Source organism: Chinchilla lanigera, unplaced genomic scaffold (assembly GCF_000276665.1).
Source record: "Chinchilla lanigera isolate Chin_1 unplaced genomic scaffold, ChiLan1.0 scaffold00114, whole genome shotgun sequence".
Classification (NCBI taxonomy): Eukaryota; Metazoa; Chordata; class Mammalia; order Rodentia; family Chinchillidae; genus Chinchilla; species Chinchilla lanigera.
The window spans coordinates 3901566-3921759 of record NW_004955515.1 but is presented as its reverse complement, the minus strand read 5'-3'; the positions used below and the strand labels follow the sequence as shown (position 1 = coordinate 3921759).

Here is a 20194-nt window from a genome sequence, read left to right as displayed (position 1 = left end):
AGGCAGTCTCTGGACATGAGCAAAATGCACAAACTTTCTGCCAAGTCATAACACACATTGTCTGCAGTCCAACAGCCAATGCAGTTCTTCTCCCCACCAGAAATCTCCCAGGAGGTGATTTCTATCAGCCTTCTGGCCTTCGGAGCTCTGACCAGAATCTCCCATACAGTCTAAGGTATTCCAGCTATACTTTTTCAGCTGGCATCTACTAATCACTCCAATCTCTTCCTATAAGTTATTCCCAAAGGCTGCTGAATTACATGGTTAGCTACAATCACAGGAATGACCCCACTTCTCTGGTACCAAATTCTGTCTTAGTTATTTTTTGTTCTTCCTGAGACAAAATACCCAACACTCAAAGTTACAGAGGGAAAGATTAGTTTAGCTCACTGTTTGTAGAGGTTTCAGTTTATAATTGACAGGGTAGCACATAGCAGAGGGGCAACAGTTCATGAAGGTGGAAAATAGTAAAAGCAACAATAAAGGAGAGGGAGACAAGACTCTTTCTGTCCCATATATTGTATGCAGGGTAACCTCCTTAGCATTGGACCATGAATCAATTACGTTCAGCCACCTGCACAAAACCTGCCCCCCCATGACTGCAGGAGGCTTTGCGGTGACATTGAGATACAAACCCTAACAACTGCAGATCCACTTCTTTTTCAAACAAGTTTTATTATGTAGTTTAGGCTGGCTCTGACCTCACTACATAGCCCAGGCTGGTTTTAAACTTGCGGCAATCCTTCTGCTTCAGCCTCCCTAGTGCTGGGATTATAGGAGTGCACCACCATGCCTGGAAGCTGATCAGTTTTACAGTGATATTTGCTGTTATCTAGAGCATAATAGGATTTTAAATTTATATGGTAAGTTAGTGCTCCCCTAAATAGTATAAGATTTTTATTTCTCATAACTAAAAAGTGGAAAAATTAAAATTAAAAATTAAATACTTAGGAGCCATCAAATATTACTACCAGGATTCAAATGTTAATTGGATCTTTTACTGAGGCAGGAGGCTGGAACTTCTGATTTATTTTATTGGGAACAGTTTATCCCTCTAAATTTCAGATGTAGCTCAATACTTTCAACAGACTAGAAAAGGTTTTTTATCTTCTGTGGGGTAACAGTCCATGCCTTTAGGGAGGTGGCATTAGAGAGGACAAGTGAGGGGGATGTCACTTATATAATGCCACTGACTTTCCAGAGTCTGGTGGGAATGTGGGACTCACATTGGGATCCATAATCAAAACTCATGTGAAAGTATCAGGGGTATTTAAGTATCCTGTTGGTGATCAGCTAGAGGTGTACTGTTTGCCATTCACGGAAAGGCAAACTGTGCATGACTTCTGCAAAATTTTTACCCAGCAGGACATATTAGCCAAATTTGTAACTCCCAACCATTTTACCCACATTGTTTTGAATATCATCCATTAAGGTGATAATATCTAAAGAGGTACTATAATAAATAGAAAAGACGTAACTTTCTATAGTTTCTGGTAAGTCTCTATTCATTAGTAATGACCTTAACCACAGGCTATATCAGGTGTTATGGTTTGTGTCTACATGTTTCCCCAAAGCCTCATGCAGACATAGGTAGGGATTTTTCAGAGGTGGCTAATCTATAGTGTATGTGACATTCATGGTGCAATTATAGGTTAAAGGTGTTAGGATTAAGGGTGCGAGATTACTGAATCAGTCCACTGACTAGTTTGGCACTGCCCCAATCCCAGTGTGTATACAATATAAGAAAGGGAAAAAGACTTCTCTGGTCCCTGCTCTGGTCTCTTGTTTCATGCCCACTATGAATTGTTTCTCGTCTGCAATGCCTGTCTGCCAGGGCATCTGTCTTGGAATCAGCAGATTATGGACTGAAACCTCTACGAAGTGTGAACTAAATAAACCTTTCCTCTCTCAACTTTGCGTGTTGCGTATTTTGTCTCAGCAACAAAAGGAAAGTAACTAAGAAATCTTCGACACACCATTTATAAATATACATAGAACTCTTACAAGTTCCAAATAGTCCCTAGCTAGTCAAAGCCTGATTGTATATCCCCAAATACTAACAAATAACCATAATTCTGAGAAAAGTGAATTCCCATTCTCCCTTGTACAAACACATAACTTCACCCTTCCATTAGATAAATATATCTTCACTTCCCAAATACATGCTAATAACTAACTGCTGAAAAGCTTAGAAAACCACAGAAAATATTAATGCAAACTGCCATAGCCTTGAATTCACAAAAAATAAACAGATCTATCTCTCCTCAAGTCATAATACACCCAAATACTCCCATGTGCACCCTATAAATATGCCAATATACCACTCTCAACCCCAAATACACATGCAAGTCCACATTACCTGCATATACATAAACTGCCAACACTCACAATTCCTCCAATTTACAGAACACAGAATTATATAAATTCCATATCACAACTACAAATACTCATTAGTCCCCAAAACTAGTCATAGACCTGCCTCCAAACACTGAAATATACATACACAAATCCTAGAATCCATACTAACAATACACACAACCATAAAACATGTTCTGAATGCACAGACCTCCAATATTGCCTATTTATACACACATGCCCAGAGAACATGCTATATAATGGTGACCACATGCAGATATAGGAAATTCTTTCAAATCTGTCCTGACATGCTAAAAATTCAAACATGCATGGGAAAAACATAGCTTTCCAGCAGTTCATCAACATATAGACATATGAAAATGTAATAAATACTATTCAGACTGAGAAAAAGCACAGTATTCAATTTTGGAAAGTTTCAGACATCACTGATAAGTGGGTGTATTTATAATGGTGACTGACAACTTTTGCCTAAGACCTATGTGAAAAGAAGGAAGATGTAACTCAGAAGCCCACTCATTCTTCAGTGATATAGGCTATCTCTTTGGTACTTTTCAAACACATACATTTTCCTCAAGTTTTTGTGTTATTCTGAGTGCAAGGATGAATAATCAGAGTATCTGCCATTTATGACAACACAGTATCCATTGCTCTGAGCTCCACAATCCAATAGAGCTAGCATTATTATTCTGCTTTTATGGAGAAGTAAGCTACCTATAAAAGATGTTGTAAGTTATGGAAATGACACAATCTCTGAAAGTTGAACTGAAGCCTTATTCTGCAGTGTGTTTCCTCATTTGGTCCAAGCGGCCCCTTGGAGGACCTTGCCAGCCACTGAGGAGACCTGAATAGAAAGAGAACACAATATAAGATGTGACCCTTAAGATACCTCTTCCTGGGATGAAGCTTCCTCTCAAAGTCTGTTATGGTTTGGTTTGAGACTGCCCCCTAAGAACTTCATGTACTCAGAGCCAGAGTTTCTAAGAGGTGACTGAATCATGGGAGCAATATAGCTCACTTCCTATTAGGAGATAGGGCCTGGGGTGTATCCTGGAAGGGTGTATTTCCTTGTCCTGCTCCTCCCCTTTCTTTCTGCTTTCTGACCACCATCATGGAAGCAGATTTTCCTCCACTATGCCCCTCTGCTATGCTGTCGTGTCTTGGCACCAGCAGCCTATAGACAAAATATGAGCCAAAATTAACTGCTCCTCTTTTAAATTGTGGTTGTCAAAACTGTATCTCAGCAACTAGACTAACACAGTGTTCATCAGTACACTACCCATAAAAGGATCTAAGAACTTGAATATATTGATGAGTACACTGAAAATGATTACTAAAAGGGTACCCAGAAGGAAGCATCACAGCCCAGGCAGTTGTTTCCTTGCTGAAAGGACAGCTCACTGTCCACTACCTATTCTCAAGCTAGACCAAGGCATGTGTATCCCCACAGTTGAATGGATTCTGGCATGCTCACAAAGAAGAGGGCTTCCTATCATCTGGAAGCAGCATGGACATATTTGTTGCTCAAAGGATGAATAAGTAAAGTCACACCATAGAGGGAGAATCTAGACTACTGATCCTCAAGTTGATGGCCCTCTAGTGTTCCCTGCTTATTGCAGCCACAGGAGGAGAGCTGGAACCTCTTGTACTTTGGACAGAGACATGATAGTAAGCTGTCACTGTGACAAAATACCCAAAATCAGCAATTTAAAAGCAAGATATTTATATTGGCTCATGGTTTCAGAGACTGCAGTTGTTTTAGTTACTTTTCTCATTGCTGAGACAAAATCCCCAACACCCAAAGTTAAAGGAGGAAAGGTTTATTTGGCTCACAGTTTTTAAAGGTTTCAGTTCATAGTTGTCTTTAATAGGTGAATCTTTGAGGATAAAACTGTATTCATATTCCCTGACTTGTTCCCTTGACCTCTTCCTGTAAAGGCCAATCCTTCTCAGGCTTTATCCCTGAGTCCCAGTCAGAAAGACACACAGAGCCAGAGACAAAAATCTTGAGGTGGATCCTAGGAAGGCATGAGGACTCGGGGAGTCAACTGGTGATCACCTTGGTCACATAGCTCCTTCTCATGTACCAACCAGAATAGGAAAAATAAAAAGGGCCAGGGATTCTTATCAGAAAAACAGAAATTTGAGATGAACTTCTCAGAGACAGAGGTATCCTGAGCTTCTACAAGAGGAGACCATTTCTTCAAAACATAATCCACTAAAGTATTACTCCCAAGCCAGAAATCAAAACATTCCATCACCAAAGGGGATTCAGGGAGTCCTGACTAGCACCAAACCCTCAGGTTCTCATAGGGATAAATGAGTTTGGAACTAGTGACACAGCTGAACTGCATGATAGCCAGTAGTGCTCACAAACAAGGGGGAAGACAGTAACAGCGAGCAGAGGTCCTGCAGGCTTTCCAGGTATATCCTAGGGTGGTCAGCAGTACATGTGGCTGCCCAGCTGCTTCTCAGAGGGATTTGCATGGGAGAGGTGTTGGCCCATCAGACCACCTGCCCAGGAAACTATATAATTTATGATCGCTGTCCATCACTGAGACAGAACCTATGAAAGTTCTGCTCTTTATGACCATCTGTCTACCAGGTGGCTACATCTAGCAACCTATATACAACGACTACATAAATGCCGAAGGAGTATCTACCTGCCTACATTCCACTCGATTCATATGCTTAAAGAGGAGCCAGAAATCAGTATTTATGAGGTTTTTTGGATCTAACGGATGAAAGAAGGAGCGATGTGATGGCTCAGAATGACCAGCACACGCTCTAGTGTCCACAGTCCCAATGCCTAATTCAAGTTGCATAAAGTCTCAAATACATGTACTTCCTGTTACCTGAATGTTTTCACAATACAAATATCTCATCACACATACTACACACACACACACACACACACACACACACACACACATACACACTAAGGATGTGCTAGTAAATACTTAATAAAGAATCCTCTAGGGAGAAGAAAGAAATTCTTAACTTTTAGATCATGTTAGGTCACTAGTTCTATTCCAGCATGATTAATTTCACCTACAAACCTGATGCAAATGGACAAAAAATAAGCATGAAGAAATGATAAACAGCAAAAATGCCACCTGCATTCAGGACACACAAACCGAGCCTGGTTACCAACTAGATGTTTACAGAATTAAAAAATCCTTGCCACGAATAATGCTCACATCATCACTACAACATGCATACACATAGAGCACACATGTATAAGAAACCTAACAATATGTACACAACAAACAGTCTACTGGCACAGACCCTACAAATATATCAAGCATACAGTTGTCTTATGAACCACACAAAAAGATGCTTACCAAAACCCTTGATTTTACAATACACATATTCCATAATTCCTGAATACATGCACAATCTACACAGATTCTGTCTTTCCAAGCCCACACAATGAGCCTTCCACATCTCCCAGGACACATACATTATACATGCATGAATTCCAATATTCACATAGCTAAAAAATACTGCACTTCTCAAATATGTAAGAATAAACATAAACACAAGGACTGCACATTCAAGCCACATCCCTAGAATCTTCAAGGATTACATTCCAGTATAAACACAAAGAATAATGTTTGAACTCTTATATAAATACACACATCCATAAAACCCATGAGTGCACAGTCTAACTCAGATGCAGATACACACACTAAAAATAAGCACTAATATTCCATTGTAAGGGCTGTGTTCAATGCCTAGCACAAAACACAAACACATAAACATGTGCATGCACACACATACATGTAAACCTTGGTACACTAATACACACACAATTCCCACACAACAATAGACACACACAAATATTTCCAGAACCTCAATATATATATATTCTCTGAAACACTACCACATTCTACATCTCCAGGATAGAACCCCCTGTCTGTATTCCTACAACATACTCAAAGGCACAAACAATAGCATTCTCCAAACAAATATACTTTGAATACTTCAACCTCATTGCCATGAATAAATTCCCGTAATTCATGTATGTACAGATGGACATGAACAAACCAGTACATTTGCTCAAGTCTCAAACAAAAATCTCCAGCACACCATTTAAAAATACACAGAAAAGTTCTTACATTCCCCAAATTACTCCCGGCTAGTGGAAAACAATTCATGCAACCTGAAATACTAAGAAATGGGTGCATCACATACCCCTAGTACATATAAATACTACTTCCATACTCTTTTGTGTTATTATAGATTAATGATGAGGGGAAAAATTTTTTAAATTTTAAATAAAAGCCTACCCAGGATGCCTGCCAAGGCCAAGCAGACATGTCCAGCAGGCCCAGTAACAGAACACTTCTCCCTTTGTATAAACCCCTGTCTTTGCTGCCTTTGTAACTGATGACCTTGCAATGTAACTTAAATATATAAGGGGACACGTCTTCCTTTGTGTAACTCATGCCTGTTTAACTAATGGCCCTGTAATATAACTTGAGATATGTAAACTCTTTCAGCAACCCATAATGTCACTCAACTCTCTCATCACATGCGCCAAATCTGCCTATGTACCTCCCCCCTCCGTTTCCCTTTAAAAGCCCTGAAACCTGCCACTGGGAGGGGCTGACTCTTTTGGAGAAATCCTAATCAGAAGCCTACCTGTATAATAAACTGCCTCCTAAACCTCCTCGATGCCATTTCTTCCTATGTTTGGTTGTTTTCTGAAGCAATGACATCCCAATTGAAAAATATAGACAGGCCCAGAAAATATTCTTCCAAACTTCCATACCCCTTGAATACGAGTACTCACTGTCACCCAAATATTCCTACTTTACGAAACTATCTGGTATTTCTACGAAACTCAAGCACACACATATGTGCACACATCAGAGAGATGTACTATGTGCAAACTCAATATACATGGACCTCTCCCAAGCATCAAATATCTATACAATGAATTAGCACACTTCAAATCTGCAAATGTCTCCAAATACACACAGAATCTCATGCTACCTGCACGTACAAGATCACACACTTCAAAATAAAAATAACTCCTGCATCTTCCAAAGTGCAGAATCTTATTAATTTCACAGAATTGCACAATTCATCTTACCAGTCCGAAAAAATAATCATAGACCTGTCAACATACATTGAAAGATACAAACACAGGTCTTGAAGGTCAGGAAAACGAGTACATAACCACAGAGGCTGCCCTGTACACACAAATAATCCTCTTACATTTCCTAATTATATAAAACAGGGGTATGCTGAACCTTCTGAAAAGAATACTTCTTTGAAAAATCCACACGCAGGCAAATATCACCACTTACCCTAACACCATCCATGGCACATGCACACTTTTTTCTAAATTCACCATCGCACATACGCGCGCGCGCGCACACACACACACAGGTGTGCAAGTATGTGTAAAACTCCCAGCATTTAGGGAGGAGAAGCTATAGGTGAAAAATTCCAAAAGCCAAATTACAAGCAACACCAACTTCCTGAGTACACATGCATAATATAATACCCTCCAAATACAACCAACCCTTTTCAGTTGCACAGAAACAGTCATGACTTTCCCTTTATCCCAAACATCCACCCAGACACCTTCACCCACACAAGTGAATATACACATCAGATTCTCACCAGACAATTTAAAACATAACAAATTCCAAACCACGAATGAAAGTGTACATATTCTCAACACACCTCAAAAGACACAACAAACCACCCATGCCCTGTGAATTCCTACAGGCTTCAAGCAGCCCATCAACTGCATTACATTTTCAGAAACCACCACCCACACTTGTCATGACTCCCAAAATCAAAACTAAAACTTCCCCCCATCCTCAGGTACATACAAGGTCTCCCCAGCAGACCACCACACGCACACACAACACAATCAAGAGCGTGTAATAAAGTTTCCAGACATACTGCATGCGTGGAACGCAATTTAATTACTAACACAATAGACAGCTTTATTGCAAATTGCTCTCAGTCAACTGATTCTCACACAATGCTCTAGTTGACTTCCGCAGCCTCCTGCAGCCACAGGAACCTAGGCTTGCAGCCCCTTCCCGCCGCGACAGCGTCACACTGAGCAAAAGCGCGTCGTTCAACTTCGGCGGGCACTAACTAGCGCCCGGACAAATGAGCAGTCGCCGCAGCAACGGTGGCCGCTGGTCTCCTATGTGAACACAGGGAGTACGTCGCTCAGGGGCCACTCACTTTTCAGGGGCACGCGCTGCTTCTCCGGGCGCTGGATCGCGCTTTTCAAACGCAGGAGCAGAGCTCCGGGCTCCGGCCCCGCGGAGGCGGAGGACGCGGCCCCGCCCACCCAGCCCGGCGGCGGGACCCGACGGAGCCGGCCTGGGGCTGCGCCCCCGCCCTCGTCCTCGGTCACCACTGGCCGGCTTGGGAGGGGGCCGGAGAACAGGACGGAGCCCCCAAGACACACCGATGTCGATAAAGGAACAAGGGAAAGCGCAAGAACATACTGTGAAGCGCTGGGCCGGAGAACCCATTACCTCTGATTTTGGTAACGGACTCTAACCGTGGCTTGGGCTGCCTCAACCGTTGGCTACAAGGCGCACGGGCCTCTACTAAGGACATGCGCATGCGCACCGCCTCAACAGTGCTCCAACTCAGAGAGGTTGGACCGCGAGGTTCCTGACAGATCTCCTTGAACTCAGAACTAGCGCATGCGCACGAGGCACTGGAGAAAACATGAGGGGAAGCAACGAAGACCCCAGGGCCTTCTCCAAGACTTCTCTGGGATGAATCCCTGTCAGAAAAACATTGTGTGTGTGTTGTGGGGGGGATCTCCAAACAACCAAAACACGTGTTTTTTAAAATTGCAAACCTGCCACCCACGAACCTTATAAAACACTTTGAGGCATTTATCTTAAAGCACACTATGGCTTACCTCCTTTGGACTGTGTTTATTTCAAAAAATAAGTATGTTGTTTAGGATTAGTCCATTGGAAGATTCCCTTAAAAAACAGTTTTGGCAAAGAATTTCAGAGCTGGGAAGCACTTGTAAGACATGATTTGTCCTGACTGCATTCCTAGAGTTTCGCCTATGTTTTCTGTAGTAAGTGTATTTATTTCATGCACGCAGGTCTCCCGATACTGAGTCGCAATTTTATTTGTTTGTTTCTTTGTTTGTTTAGCAAAGCTATGTTAAACTTTAACCAAGAATTGGTAATCATGGTCGATTTCAGCCAACATCTCAGAAATGATTTTACTTTCTCCCATTTGATATATATTGAAAATATCGATCCCTAATTTAAAAAAATTAGAATCAATTCACTAACTTGAATTGGTAAGTTTCACAAATCTATCACTAGATCCTCTTTCTGGTAATTTGCAGGATTAATAACAGGATAATTTCAAACATTGTGTAATCCAGCACTGCCAAGATCCTCCCAGTCACCAACTCCAAAAATACAGATAAGGCTTCTCCTTGTTCTTCTACTGCTCCAGTACTGGATGAATGAGCATAAATCTTCTGAAGCTGGTGGTCTATCATCAGAGTCAGCAGTCAGTGATGGTCCTGAGCTTTTTCACAGGAAGGGTCAGAAGGCGGGTCCAAAGAGCTATTAGCTGCTCATTTCCACATATGAGCAGTGTGATGGTTAATCTTGATTGTTGTTTTCCCTGGCTTAAGTGACCCCTAGGAGATTAGTAAAGCATATTTTTGGGAGTCACTAGGGGGGTTAAGAGAGTGTGACCTTGGGACTATATTGGGTCCCTGACTCCTTCTTCTCTCAGGTGCTTCTCCTGCTCTGTGCTTCCTGGATGTCATGAGTTGAACAGCTTTCCCCTGCCATGCCCTCTGCCATGTTTTTCTCTTGGAGTCAGCCAAGCACAGACAGAAATTTTTGAAACTGTGAGCCAAAATAAACATTTTCTCCATACGTTCTCTTGTGTATTTTGTCTCAGTAGTGGAAAAGTGACTAATACAGCCAGAAGTCACAAATTATATTGGGCTAATTTGATTATACCTGCATCTGGGTCTGGTATATGGAAAAGACAACTTTTCCACAATGCAGTTTTTGCATTACTGGTCCAGAAAACTACCTAATGAAATCCTATTTAAAAATACATGATATTCCGTTGAGGTGACAGGGAGAGCAAGCCACAAATAACAAAACACTCTGACAATCAAAAGGAAGGGATTTCTGTGTTGGATCCTGTAGGATACATTGTGTTTTCTTGGTGAACAGGGGATTTCAAACAAAGGTGATCCTAAGTAAGACTATTATGAAGGAGAAGTCACAGGTCCCAGCAATGGACACTTGAAAAGACACAAGAACTGCTTCCTAAGCCATGATGTGCACACAGCAAGCCCTGAATTCCCTGACACAATCTTATTTCAAACTATTCATCTTCTTCCCTCTCTAATTTGCCCCATGATTACTTAAATATATGGTCTACATTTTGTGGAGAAACTACAATAATTTTTGCAACTGACTAATTTTTGAATTAGTCAAGAGCCTACTTCAACAGGGATGTAGGATGAGAAGAGGAGAACAAAACAAGTTTTATCGGTGAGGAACTGAAGTCAGGAGACATCAGTAAAACCACAGCCCCGGAAGTCTGAGAAATAATTTAAAAGTTGGCTAGAGTCACACAGCAGTGATGTTTTCACTGTATTATTGGAAGGGATCTTGAAGTTCTCCTGTACTCGCCAGAGCTCTTCATGGAATGTCTCTTCCCCGCTCCCTCCTTCCAGCCCAGCAGCCTCTGCCCCTCCCCCATGTAGAATGTCTGGACACCAACACTCTAGCCCTGTTGACTTTCAAACTTTACCCACTTGCAGTTGGACCGGAGTGAGCCTCTGGTCACAGGTCACTCTCTGGGTCCCACCCATCACCTTCTCACTGTGGTAGCAGCTAGAGAGTTGAAGCCAGTGTCCAAGCCTTTCGGGATGGTTTTAGAAGGAGGTAAGCTCAGAGGCTCCAGGAACATGTTATCTAACTCCCTGACACTCCTTAAACTGTTAGGAATTTGAATTTGTCACTTCCCTGGGCACAGGTGGTTGAGCTGATGTGAAGAAAATAGCGTCCAGGGCTACATCAAGGACATCTCCACTGGGAGGGATGGAAAATCTACATCAGCCTGAGACTACTCATGGGGACAAGGACTCCTTAGAAGGATTTTGAGACACTATAGGAGGAACATGGGGAGTCAATGGACAGGATAGGAGGAGAGAGATTGATCCTTTTTAGAAAGGGAGAGATGTCAAATCAACAGGTTTTATAGGCAATGGTGGGAAAATGTCATGGTGGATATAAGGATATTTTCAAGGTGAAAGTGTCAGTTCTGTGTCCTTCTATCAGGCACCTAGAACTTGTGTGTCATACTTCTCTGAGGGGTTTGACTGGAATTTCTTGGGTCTTAGTGTTATGGGATTTAAGAAACAGGAGAGAACAAATGGGAAACAGGAAGATTTTTATATTTAGATGTACTTCAGTTCAGCTGATAAAACCAAAATGACTGAGCAAAGGACAAAGGACAAGTTCTAACTTTTATACATTTGGCCAAGGCAGTTGGTCTTTGGCATGGAACTTGTGGGCAGGCAGAAGGAGAACAAAGTCAGCTTGTCAAGCTGTAACAGTTTTGTATTTTGGTGGCCCTGCTTGGACACAATAGGATGTTATAGGAACAGGAGGTTATAAAATTTCACTTACAGGGACAAAAGTTACTGCTTCATTAGGAGGCAGTGGACAGAATGATCTTAGAAAACTGCTCAGTGGACTTCTCCTTGACCCAACTGTGCAGTGAAATATCTTCTGTGTGCGCAAGGCAGGGGTTACTCAACTGCCACAGCCCAGAGCCCCCAGGCCTCTTCTCACTCAGAAAATGCTTCTCCCTCAGTCCAATTTGCAGCTGTCTTTTATCCCAGGACATCACAGCAACTTCAACTGACACAGGACTTGGACTTCTCTGAGTTGTTCCCAACTGTCATTATATTTTATCAAAACAGGTCTTCGGAGGTTCTTAAGTGTTGTGGACCTTCAGCCCTTCATTTCATGATTGACAGGAACACTGCACATCTTCTTGTCTGATGCTTCATGCACAGGGAGCATGTGGGGTGGTTTTGGTTTTCTAGAGCAGCTTCTATGATGGCTGGTTTCCATGTTAAGAGAGGATGGCAAGTATCTCATACCCAGGAACATCCTTCACTGTTATGCTAGTATTAAATTAGGAAAGCTGTGCTGGTTATTTGGTGCAGGTGTTGTGGACCTTGCTCTCCTTGATCAGGGTCTGTATGAGGTTCTACTCACCAAGGATGGGCTCTAGGCAACTTTTTTCACCTGACACCTGGCTCATGGAGGATTCATGGGGCTCTTTCCTTTGCAGTATTAGGACCCCAAAGGAAAAGCTCCACAGATAGGTTGCAGTTCCACAGCCAATTCTGACAGCTAGTAGCTGTGAACATCCCTTTAAAACTCCCAGGGCAGCCCCACAGTCACCATTACTTGGTTCTTTCTGGCCCTCTGCAGAAACTCCTGTTTCTGCAAGGACAGGTATTGAGGGAACCAGATGCCTATCTTCCAGACCTGTCCCATGGGAACAGAACCTCCAGTGTCATGGCAGGGACCACTGATTACTGGGTACAGGACTGGTCAGGATCAGTTCCCATATTAGTGTGTGTTCTGGGAGGTGGGTGGGACCTCTTACGTGGTCATCATCAGGGTTTCTCAGGGGCTAGTGTGGGGAAAGATTTTATTCTGGGGCTGTGTTATATTGTGCTTGCAAGGCACCGAAGACAAGGGTTTAGAAGGAGCGTGAGGAAAAGGAAACATCCTTTGGAGGGAGAAAAAGCTGAGGAGCTGCTTTGGACAAACAGGGGTCGAGGAATCTTAGTGACCTGGAAGCAAGCTCCTTGCTGGAGGAATTCTGAATGGGAGGAAGAGAGCATGAGAAATCACTCTGGGATGTTTGCTAACTGCATAATATCCCTGTGCACACGGCCCTGCTCTGGTGAGATTTGTCCTCTGATTCCCAGTGACTGGGGAAGAAGAGTGCCTCCCTCCTGCCATCCACTCCTCCATTCAATCTTTTCTTTCTCTCCACAGCATTGCCAGTGCTGCAGCCAGATATGACCCTGAACACTGGTGTCACCTTATCTCCTTCTTGGATCCTGCCCCCCCTGCCACCCACCCCAGTTCCAATACACCAGCTGCACTGGGAGCCACCACCACCACCCTTTGGGAATGTACCTCTTCCTCAGGGTAACCCCCTGGTGCTTTCTCCTTTCCCCGGGATACCTGTGGTGGCAGGACATGGTGGCTATGGCCTGACTAGGGCTGGGCCTTTCAACATCACTGCCCAAACCAGGACAGCAGGGAGGCCACCAGGGTCTCTGTTGACTCAGAAGGTTGTCCTCACTCAGGCTCCACTCATCAGGGGAGCCCCAGGGGTCCTGTATGAGAGTATGCAGCATCCTGCTCCCCAGGTGTTGAGAGCTCCGCCCATGACCACCATGGTGCCTGCCCCAACTGGGGTGAATGTCCATGTTGATGATGGGATGTGGCCTCGGGCCCTTCATCCTCCAGCCATACTACCAGAGCCCTCCACCACATCTGGGGTGAACAAGGTTCCACCACCATGCTGGGACTGCAGAGAGGCTGGCCTGGTCACCTCCCAGGCCAATGCCTCACCAGACCACACCTGCAAGTCTCCAAGTGTCTATGAGAACTTCCGGCGCTGGCAGCATCTCAAGACCCTGCTCCGGAGACACCTTCCCCACATTCCTGATGCGGAAGCAGTGTCCTGCTTCCTTGTGTGAGTGCCCTCCCCGGTCTCAGGAGCTCATGGGGCAGCTCCAGTGTGAGGAAGGAGAGAGAGTGACAGGAGTTTGGGATGTAGAGGAACTTGCAAGAGGGGCTGAGGGGTATGTAGCAGAGTCAGAAATATTTATGTAATGCTAGGGTAGGAAGAACACCTGATCTCAGAGACCACTGTTCCTCTTTGATGTAGCTAATGGTTCTTTTATGATAGTTATCACCATGACTCCAGGGAAACAAGATCAAGGAAGATTCTTGGTGTAACGTGAGCCACCATTTGAGTCCAGGTCTCTGACATGTCATGGTCACTCCCCTTCTATTTTCACCTTCCATCATAGACTTGTGGATTTGTGGCCCAGAAGTCACCACAACCAGGGCTGGTGGAAGGAGGTACAGAAACTTAGAGAGAAACTGACACTCATTCCCACCCTTGTTTTGGGGAACCACAGTTAGGAGGACAAGGTGGTGCAGCAGTGACACGAGGGCATACTTGGGCACACTTCTGATCCTCAGCCGCCACTGCAGTCTTCAACCCAAGCGCTCCCAGGTCGCTATGTGCACTGGCCCTGTCAGCTCAGACTGCCACACAGGATACCCCAGATTGTGAGCTGAAACCACCCACATTCATTCCTGACAGTTCAGAAGGGGCAAGTCCCAGTGAAGGGGCTGGCAGATTCTGTGTGTGAGGAGGACTCTCCCCACGGCTTGAGAAGGTGACAACCTCACCTGTGTCCTCACATGGCTGAGGACTTTGGGCTCTTCTCTTCTTCCTACAAAGGCACTAATCCCGTCCTGACAGCCCCACCTTGCTGACCATCTGACCCTCAGTGTGACCCAAGGACCAATCTCCAAATACCATCACTCTGGGGGTCAGTACTTTAACACATGAATTGTGGGGGCAAAAACGTCCTGTCCCTAATAGACAACACCAACAATGAGGACACAAAGGAAATCAGTCACCATAGCAGCACTAGTGTTGATGCGTGGTACCTGGTATGGTGTCTTGGAGACTGTCAGACTATAAGGCGTGAGTGTTGTGCCAGGGGCAGAGGTGACAGGGGTGTGCCGGGCTGGTCAGCTGGGAATGGAGGGTGATAGCAGCGGACAGTAACTGATCCTGAACAATTACAGGCCAGTGTTTCGGTCCCTGTCCCGCCGGCACCCAACCATGAATGTGGAGGAGGGCCTGCGCATAGGTGTGCGGGAATGGGACTGCAGGAGCAACTACGAGCGCATGACATTCTACGAGGTGGCTGCAGAGTGAGTCAGGGACCCTGACACTGAGTTGCAAGGACCCATGGACTGTACAGCTGAGTCCAATGGGGCTTGTGACCCACACAATGTCAGCAGGGTGTCCACTGGCACAGGCCCCCCCTGGACACCTTGGGCCTCAGGAGGCTGCTTCTCCTACCTGGAGGGCTGGGAGTTCCTGGGCTGGTGGTCACAGAAGCTCTGACCTCATTGTTCATGGGGTTTCTTCTGGCACTGGGGGCTGTGTAAGGGGCACAAGCACTACCAGGTTTGTGCTGATCCCCTCATGACAAAGAAGGGACCATCTCTGTCCATGAAAGGGACCAGATTATAACTTGAGATCCCAGAAAGGGTGGGAGAGGGAAGAGCATGGTTAGGAAAAGACAGCCTCTCAGGTATCCTAAGGACATATCCTCAGGTAGCCTGCTTTCCTGCACCTAATCTGTTCTAAACAAACAAACAAGCAAACACATAAACACACAAACAAATGTAGAAACAGGAAAACAAGCCACAGAGGAAAGTAACCTAATCTTCTCTGCTCAGTTCTCACTTTCTCCTAGGCCCTTGTCTCCCAGGACATCATTCTAGGATTCATAGTCCCAGCTCAGGATCCCTGGATGGGGCAGGGACTCCTGGGGATCTCTGCCATAACTTATTTCCTGCCCAGCTTCTGATGGCTAGCTCCTGTTTGTGGCTCTGTACAAGGCCAGGATAGACTTGAAAGGGGTCACCTATGGGCTTGAGGGTCATCTAGGGCTGACTAGGCCAGTCCACCCAGGGCACTGCTCCCCATCCCGTACAGCAGCTCCAGCCTGGTACCATTAAGATGTGGGGCTTTGCCTCCCTCTTGGCTCAGTCTGTGCCTCTCCACACCCCAGGTTCATGGAGTTTGAAGCTGCTGAAGAGATGGAAGATCCTAGATTACAGATGATGGGACTCCCTGGCCATCCATGTCCTGCCCCACCTAGGCCAGAACCTCCCAGGACCCCAGTTCCTGAGGTTTTCCAGCAGCCAGGTAGGCCTTCCCATGTTCCCACAAGGACCCATGGCAGAGGCCAAAGAGGGCAGAGGGAAGCTGTTGTCCCACATCTGTTTGGTTTTCAGTTGGAGTGGGGTATTTGTTTTTGAAAGTAGAATATCCCCCAGAGCCCTTGGTCTTGAGCTGGGTATTGATTAAGCCTGCAAGATCCAAACCCATCATCTGCCCAGGACTTGGCTGGGAAAGTAGCTGACCTTTTAGTGATTCTACAGCAGCTCCTATGTGACTGTCTCCACATTCCACCTCATGCAGAGTCTCCACTCATGGGTTCTGAGGTCAGGTTGTCCCGGCCCACACTGGATGATATTAGGTCCCACAACACTGCTCTCCTCACTGGGTCTGGGGTGTAGCTGAGCCTCTATTCTCCTCCATTCTAGTGTGCATTCTCAGACAGACAGACCCCAAGGCTCAGGCTGCCTGCCCATCAGCACGCAAATGCAAACAGTCACAGGACCCTCAGGTGCATGATGACATCCCTCCTGAAGCCGTGAGGGAATACATAGACACTATGGACTGGCTGGAAGAACATCATCTCTTGGCCATGGAAGAGCCTGATGAAAACCAGGAAGAGGAGCAGCAGCAGGAAGAGGATGAGTTATACCCAGACCCGGATCTCTTGAGTTACTGTGATGAGCTATGTTCCCAAGAAGACTTTGTTACCAAGGTGTGCTGGGGCTGGAGATCTGGTGTTCTTAAGGATTTCAGGAATAACATCACAAGCCTTTGGAATTTAGCCTGATACCTGAACAACCGGGCAGTTTCCCTCTGTGTGCAAGTGTGCAAGTGTGTGTGTGTGTGTGTGTGTAAGCATGTGCACTCACAAGTGTCTCATAATGAATGTGTGTGCCTGGGTACATGAGTGTAGTTGATGGTCATGATGATTAACAACCCCATGGTGTGGACAAGAATAGGCTGGGAGTTTCTTCCTGTTTCTCCTGGGCTTTCCTTTGGCTTAGAGTCGCTCCTTACCAAGCACACTCATGGTTTCCTCTCCTGATCCAGGTGGAGGCCATTATCAACCCTCAATTCCTGGTAGAAGCAGAATCTACAGACTTAGAGAGGGACATCATCTTGGCTGTAAGGCAGGTGCTAGAAGAGGAACACGGACTCACTCCTGAGCAGGTAGGCCAAAGGCATGAGGGACACCAGGTGAACAAAGGATGGAGGGACACCAGGAAGACAAGGACAGGGACACCAGGATGACCAGACAAGGTTGGAGGGGGCAACAGGCAGGCAAGGGAGAGGGGCACCAAGTAGAAGAGGGGAGCACAAGGGAAGAGGGAGACAAGTGACAGAAGGACACTAGGTGGTTATAAAGGAAGGACATCAGGTAGACAGGGGACGGAAGGACACCAGGAGGATCATCAAGATGAGGAGGGGACCCTGGACACCAGGACCTCGTGATTTTGTCCGGCCCTACCCAGCTGGGAGTTGCTGCCTTCTACAGAGGGGCTGCACCCAGATGGGGGATTCGCATGGGGACAGGAAGAGAGGAGACCAGAGAGTGAGGAGGGCCGAGGGTGCAGACCTGGAAGGAGGCCTTGTGGGGTGGTCTCAGAGCCTCAGCCTCTGTCTCTGAAACCAAGATGGGTGAACCACCAGCGCTTTCTCCTGTCCAAATACCCTCACCCCCATCCTACTAGCCCTCTTTTTGCCTGGTGCAGACCCAGCAAGTGCCCATTTCTTCCTGCAGCTGGTGGAGAAGCGCCTCCTGGGCTCCAAGGCAAAGGGAGGTGTGTGTAGGCCCTGGAGCCGAGGTGCACCCAGATCTGCTGCCCGCCAAATTGCAGAGCAAGATGACTGTGATTCCAAGCTAAAGGTCAACAAGGAGACCTGCCCCACTCCAAAAGCTTCCCAGGTCCTTAAGAGATGCTGGGCCACAGATGAAGAGCCTCTGGGGCCTGAGATCCCTGCTGTCCTGCACAGGCGACAAAGCTATGTTCCACTGGGCCACTCTGGTCCCAGCGCTTTTCCCCAGGACCTGGCACCCAGATGTGCCCTGGGCCTCAGAGGAGCCTTTCCTACTGTGGGGCCACAGGAGCCACTGTCTGGCCCCGGTGAGGATGAGGGGGACTTCTCCAGCCTGTCCTTCCTCCTGGCTTCCCCTCGCCAGCTGCTGCCCTGGGAATGGCCCCATATCCCAGGCCCTGACGTGGGCCTCCTCAGCCCTGAAGGTCCAACCTCCCAAGCCTCACCTCCCCAGGAAGGAAGCCTCAGCCCTGACTTCCCTCCACCTGCCAAGTCCAAGAAGCGAGTCCTCACAGGAGGTTCAGCTCCTGTGGGAAAGGTGCCCTGCCCAGGGCCTTCCTGCATTGGCTCTGGAGGGCAAGATTTGGCTCAGGGGCTGGTTCCACCCTCATGGCCTCAGAAGGGGAGGTGTAAGAAATTAGGCTCCCAGAGGAAAAGGAAGAGGCACTGAAACCATAGGATTGGTGGGCAGACTCTGGGGTGCTGGTCCCTCAGGTGGGCCTTGGCAGATTTCACTTTGGCTGCATCCTGCACCCCACGAGCCAGAGGTCCTTCCTCACTGAGCTCTGATGCAGCTGCTCTGGGACATGAGAGGTGACTGGAGCGGGAGGGGTGGGAGGGAGGAGCCTGCCTGGGGGGTGGTGGGGGCTGTTCATTGGCAATGTAAATAAAGATGACTTGTGGAAAATGCTCTCAGCGTTGCTGCGTCCTGTGTCAGGCTTTGTCCCCTCTGGGGAGTGAGGACAGCAAGCAGGGAAGGACCTGGTGTGCCAAGCTCCAGGGTGTACACGTGCCTGTCTGAGGACTTCCTGGCACAATGGGGCCCTTCTTCCCACTGCTCCTGGCTGCAGACAGGCTGAACACTTCCTGGAGTCCCCTTCACCACCCCACTCACAAGGCTTCGTTTTGTTTAGCCCTTCTGTGCACATCCTCACTTTATCCCCATCCCTTAAAAGTCCCCTCAGCCCTCTCCCATGAACCAGTGTGCTAGCATGGAGCCTGCAGCCCGCAGTTTTCTTAGGGACCTTCTCTCTCCTTCTGGAAAGGAGCGCAGAAGGGAGGCTGGACCGATGCTCTGCTCTGGCATGGCCTTCCTGAATGGGTGGTTTGACCAGAGCGCAAGGCTTTAATACTCCAGGAAGAAGCCACCACGTCTTGGGGAAACTTCACCTGATAACACCAGCAAGGTCTAATGAAAATGCCTTCTTTCCTGACAGTCACCAGAAAGGCTTGGATCCTGGGGACACCCTATTGGAGCTGTGCTGTTATTCAAACTCCAAGTTGCAGGCGGTCCTCCAGGTCTCTGTGCACTGGGCAGGAGTGGTCAGAGTCACCGGTTTGTGGGAACTTGGTCAGGCTGTCCTGCCAGGGTGGCCAAGTAGCCGAGACACCATCTGACCTTAACATCTGAAAAGTTTCTACTTCAGATTCTTTTCTTTTTAAAATTTTGATGTTTATTTTTTATTTCCTGATTGTAATTTCTTTTTTAAAAAAGTTACTAGGACATCTTTTTAGTAAATAATAATAGCATTTATCATGGGGAATTAGTACACATACATAACCTATTTTAATTTTTTTATTCTCCCCTTCTCCCTCTCTCCATGTCTTGGTCCTTTTCCCTTTTGTAAAAGTTCTACTTCCCTGCTTCCTATTATCTATGCTTAATTTGCTCTTTAATTTATTTATACTTTAAGTTTCTGATATGAGAAACCAATGCAATATTTAAAGCTGTATGTCTGATTTAATTTAACCTTATAGTCTTAAGGTGCACCAA

At 46.1% G+C, this 20194-nt stretch overlaps 2 protein-coding genes across 5 annotated transcripts in view; one reads left to right on the top strand and one right to left on the bottom strand.

Annotated features, from left to right (window-relative positions):
• Ptpdc1 (protein tyrosine phosphatase domain containing 1) overlaps window positions 1–9265 on the bottom strand; it is a 132505-nt gene extending 123240 nt beyond the window's left edge. Inside the window, exon 1 of one of the 4 annotated variants that reach the window (XM_005408892.2) lies at window positions 8593–9265. Coding sequence is in view for 1 of the 4 variants with exons in the window: in XM_005408890.2 (XP_005408947.1) it covers window positions 8862–8888 (27 nt within the window). In the remaining 3 variants the exon portion in view is untranslated. Of the gene's footprint in view, window positions 1–3087; window positions 3196–8592 lie in introns of those variants that run through there. The other 3 variants (XM_005408890.2, XM_005408891.2, XM_005408894.2) reach the window with 3 other exon arrangements.
• A 1928-nt stretch (window positions 9266–11193) lies between these two features.
• LOC102020832 (NUT family member 2G-like) lies at window positions 11194–19100 on the top strand. Its single transcript, XM_013506862.1, has 7 exons — window positions 11194–11312; window positions 13452–14160; window positions 15294–15422; window positions 16292–16428; window positions 16830–17116; window positions 17455–17574; window positions 18146–19100. The coding sequence occupies exons 1-7, from the start codon at window positions 11297–11299 to the stop codon at window positions 18869–18871; spliced, it is 2124 nt and encodes a 707-aa protein (XP_013362316.1). The 5' UTR covers window positions 11194–11296; the 3' UTR covers window positions 18872–19100.
• The last annotated feature ends 1094 nt before the right edge of the window (window positions 19101–20194 follow it).

Coding starts and splice junctions, on each gene's coding strand:
- LOC102020832 (XM_013506862.1), top strand. Junction 16,429..16,829: donor TGAGGTTTTCCAGCAGCCAG/GTAGGCCTTCCC, acceptor CCTCCATTCTAG/TGTGCATTCTCAGACAGACA. Junction 17,117..17,454: donor AAGAAGACTTTGTTACCAAG/GTGTGCTGGGGC, acceptor CTCCTGATCCAG/GTGGAGGCCATTATCAACCC.